The sequence below is a fragment of the Lactuca sativa genome, chromosome 5 (assembly GCF_002870075.4).
Source record: "Lactuca sativa cultivar Salinas chromosome 5, Lsat_Salinas_v11, whole genome shotgun sequence".
Taxonomy (NCBI): domain Eukaryota; kingdom Viridiplantae; phylum Streptophyta; class Magnoliopsida; order Asterales; family Asteraceae; genus Lactuca; species Lactuca sativa.
In genome coordinates, this window is record NC_056627.2 from 20,177,369 (window position 1) to 20,181,330 (window position 3,962).

The window sequence follows — 3,962 nt, forward strand, 5'->3', positions numbered from 1 at the left end:
TTGGAACATATTTCCATACTGTTTTCATCTATTGGTAATGTAGGGTTTATGTTTCTACTTTTGTCATGTTGCTCTAAAAATAACATAATGACAAAGCCATAGAGAGATATTTAAGAACCCCAAATAACATAAACTAAAATAAACAAGTTAAATGATTAGACATAGTAAATGGTCTAAAGAACAGAAGGCTGATGAAAATGATTACGTCACGAGATCATTTAAACCTCGTTCAAAAACATATATAAACATACAAACCATGATGATGAAAGAACAAAAAAAAATAAAAAAACGAACATTCATTCAACTTATTAATTAATAAGAATCCTAAAAGGTTAAGGATTACATCTCTCTAAATCATTCACACTTAATTTGTAAATCAAACAGAAAGCTGAAAAGTACATTCTCAGGAAAGAAAAGCAACATCATCAAGTACTGGCAAATTTACCAGACATTACAACAACTCAACAATAAGAAGAAATAAAATCCGAAATGAAAGAAAGAAACACAAATTATTTTGATCTAAATCTAACCACTCTCATCATGTTGAAAAGATGCACAACAACACATCAAAAGTGGAACTTACTGGGGGGGGTTGGGTTGGGTTGGGGTTGTCCAAGAACACATGCTGAACTGGAAACCTAAACGTCAATTCAAAATTCAAAATTCATAATTTGTCACCAAATCCAATCCCCTTTTTAAAAGCCATCAAATCTTGTAGTTTATATCTTTTTTCTGAAGAATCCACAAAATCAAATAGCCTTAAAACCTGCCTCGTGTTGTATACTAAAGAGGGTTTGGGTTTTCTACCAAATAACACTTCCTCCTAAAAGTTACCTTCTTTCTTGTATGCAAATCTTGAAAAACTTCTATGCAGCAATCCCTGTAATGTAAATCATTCACCAAAAGCAGAGTTAAAACCAACATATCTACATGTAAAGCAAAACGAATATATGCTATCTAGAGATAATTACAAAAATGACCAATATGGGTAATGGGTGGGATGCATTTTTAACAAAATGACCACCATTTTGCAAATTGTGAAATTGTTTTTCGACTATAAAAGCCTTCGAAGAAAAATCATGTAGTATTTCGCAATATATCTTTTTTTTTGTTTTTGTGGTGTAGACCATAAAAAAAACATTGTTTCAATTTCTAAGGAGGCTCATTGTGAAATAGGTGGTCATTTTGTGTGATAAGCCCCAAAAAGATGTTACTATTTTGTTAAATAACTCCTACCCATTTTGGTCAATTTTGTGATTTTCTTATTTATATAATTAGACATACACATAACACATACCCCTATTAGTTTGTCTATTTGCAATGCTATAATTACCAACATAGCCCTCAGAACTTCTGCCTGTGACATCTTCCGAATTATCAAGCCCATAACCAAATGAACCCGGACCGGGACCCGAACCCTCCAGCTTATTAGAAGGCTGCTGCTGCCAAGTGGTTTCACCATACATTGAACCCCCACGGTATAAATTACCATAAGACCCTTCATGGGTTACCCCATTGTTTCTTCCAAGTCCACCACCACCTCCACCTCCAATTCCATAGTTGTTTTCGCCTATACTTCCACCATTGTAGCCAGACGAACTCACTCCACCACCTTGAGTAGAAATCGGGTTCGAACCCCAGTTCGACCCGTTTCCAAATACTCCAAACCCACCGTTGGTTCCCGAACCCAAATACGGACCGGACCCACCCGGGCTCGTCAGCCCACCACCATTTCCCCAAACATTTCGAGTTGTTGACCCGATAAACGACTCGTTTCTAACATTAACATTACTTTGGTTGTAACCGATAGGGGTAACGAACCGATTCGAGTACGGGCTCAAAACCCGCCCGTAACCCATGTTGTTAGAGGTCGTTCCAAATGCATTCGGGCTCAAACCCGGGTCCAGGTTCATACCCATCCCGTAACCGGACGACCCAAACGGTGAGAACCCGTTTCGGCCCGATTGTGCAATCGGGCTGAACCGGCTATCCGTTCGACCTCCATAAATTGAGCTCATGTTGTAACCTTGCGGGTAGGTGCTGGTGAGGAACGTGTTGGGTCGGGTCAACCCGTAGTTGAATCCAACTCCAACCAACGGGCTTCGACTGGGGCCCGGGGATAACTCTTTTGGGACGGCCCGTTTGACTTCAACCATTTTGCCATTGAGTTCGTGGAAGGTTTTATGCAAAACACGATCCACTGATTCCTCTGAATCAAATGTGATGAAACCAAAACCTCTTGGCCTTTGAGTGTTGTGATCATACATCACCACCACATCTGTAATCGTACCAAATTGATCGAAGTATTTCTTGAAATCACTCTCGGTGACTGTTGACGCTAATCCTCCTACGAATATCTTCTTCGTACGACCTCCCGGACCTGGTGATCCTTGAATGCTGTTGTTGTTGTTTCTGTTCAAGTTCAATCCATGGTGGTCTTCTCTAGGAACAGCTTTTTTGGCTTCGACCTGTGTGATTTTTTTTTTAATGAAATTAAGAATCTAAATCGCATTGTTGATTGTTATTAATTAGGGTTAGAGAATTTTTGAATTAACTTACGGTTCGACCATCAATCATATGCTTCTCCATCACGACTCTCTCTGCAACAGCGGGATCAGCGAAGACGATGAAACCAAATCCACGAGCACGACCAGTGATACGATCTCTCATGATCACGGCTTCGATAACTTCACCATAACCACTAAAATACTCTTTCAATCGAGCCTCATCGGTGTCCCATGAAATCCCACCAATGAATAGTTTACCGAAATCCGATTCCATCTTTACTATAACCCCATGTTGAATTGCCATGAAATTGGATATAACCCTCAACTAAAAACTAATCGGGGTGCTGAGTTGCTAACCCAATTCAACTACAACAACGACAGAATGAAAGATATCAAAATTCTGATTAAAAATCGAAACTTTACCCTATTATATCGATGCAAATCAATCCAAACGCTACAGATTTCATGAGTCCAACAAAAATTTAGTGAAGAAGCAGATAGAACAACACAATTATGCATATTTCCAGTTTCAACAGATCAAAATGTAGATAAGAAAGGATTAAAACAAGTAAATGCTTACCTTATCCGGACAAAATTAGGAAGAATCGGGTACCAAAGAGTGATCGGAAAACAGTCCGAGTATTCACGAACTAAAATCAAGAAAATCGGATCCCTCAAACATCAATCTCAAGTAGATTTCAGATTCATAAAAACCCACAATTCAAATAGATCACAGAAATCGATCAATACAAAACAAAATTAGGGAAATCTACACAAGAAAATTAGTTTCTGTATACACTTACCATTAATGGAGGTCTGATTTGAAGGTGGGTAAGATCTAAGAATGAATATGCATATAATTGAGAACGGTGGATGTGGGTTTCTTCCCCAAAGGCAAGGTATTGTTATTATATTTTAACTAAAAAAACTTTACATATTTCTTGGTTATTCCTCCACTCCTTTGTGTATATAAATGAAAAGAAATGGAATTTGTAGCTGGGATTGATGGGAATAGTATAAATTAATAGAAAGAGGAGAGAGAGAAAGAGAAAGAGAGACAGTGTGTTTTGGGCAATCCTCTGGTGTAAGAATATTTGGAGGAGCCTAGAGAGAGATGACAGGAGATGATGAGCTTTTAAATCTTGGATTTGAATAATTAAATAATAAAACCAAATCTAGTTCAATATTATTTTATGCGATTTTTACATGAAATTGTACAGCCATATATATAATTCGGTAGAGTGCATAGTATATTTCAAATGGTAAATTACATGCATTTTTCAGTTGTTTTTTATTCTATAAATTATATTTTTAAAATTGACATCTAAAAGTTTCACTAGTTTAGTATATGAATTTATGATTAACTTTGTCTCCAAATATGAAATCCAACTAATCAAAGTTCTAGAGAAAATCACAAAAACATAATGTTAAATGAATTTTAACAAAATAACCATA

The 3,962-nt window shown here is 36.9% G+C and overlaps 1 protein-coding gene across 4 annotated transcripts; it reads right to left on the minus strand.

Annotated features, from left to right (window-relative positions):
* Positions 1-281: 281 nt before the first annotated feature.
* LOC111914875 (heterogeneous nuclear ribonucleoprotein 1) lies at positions 282-3,632 on the minus strand. Of its 4 annotated transcripts, none has more exons than XM_023910586.3 (5): positions 3,311-3,631; positions 3,088-3,157; positions 2,560-2,873; positions 1,298-2,468; positions 282-880 (listed from the first exon to the last, which is right to left on the minus strand). In XM_023910586.3, exons 3-5 carry the CDS (start codon positions 2,809-2,811, stop codon positions 867-869), a joined length of 1,437 nt encoding a protein of 478 aa, XP_023766354.2. In that variant the 5' UTR covers positions 2,812-2,873; positions 3,088-3,157; positions 3,311-3,631; the 3' UTR covers positions 282-866. The 4 variants fall into 4 exon arrangements, with proteins under 4 accessions (XP_023766354.2, XP_023766355.2, XP_023766356.2 ...); XM_023910587.3 differs by having other exon boundaries at positions 3,088-3,193; XM_023910588.3 differs by lacking the exon at positions 3,088-3,157 and having other exon boundaries at positions 3,311-3,632.
* Between the last annotated feature and the right edge of the window lie 330 nt (positions 3,633-3,962).

What these genes read in the sequence shown, in the direction of transcription:
- LOC111914875 (XM_023910588.3), bottom strand. Translation starts at nt 2,811, where the DNA reads ATGGCAATTCAACATGGGGTTATAGTAAAGATGGAATCGGATTTCGGT. An exon ending in ATATGATTGATGGTCGAACC is followed by an intron (nt 2,469 to 2,559) that starts GTAAGTTAATTC and finishes AAAATCACACAG; the next exon opens with GTCGAAGCCAAAAAAGCTGT.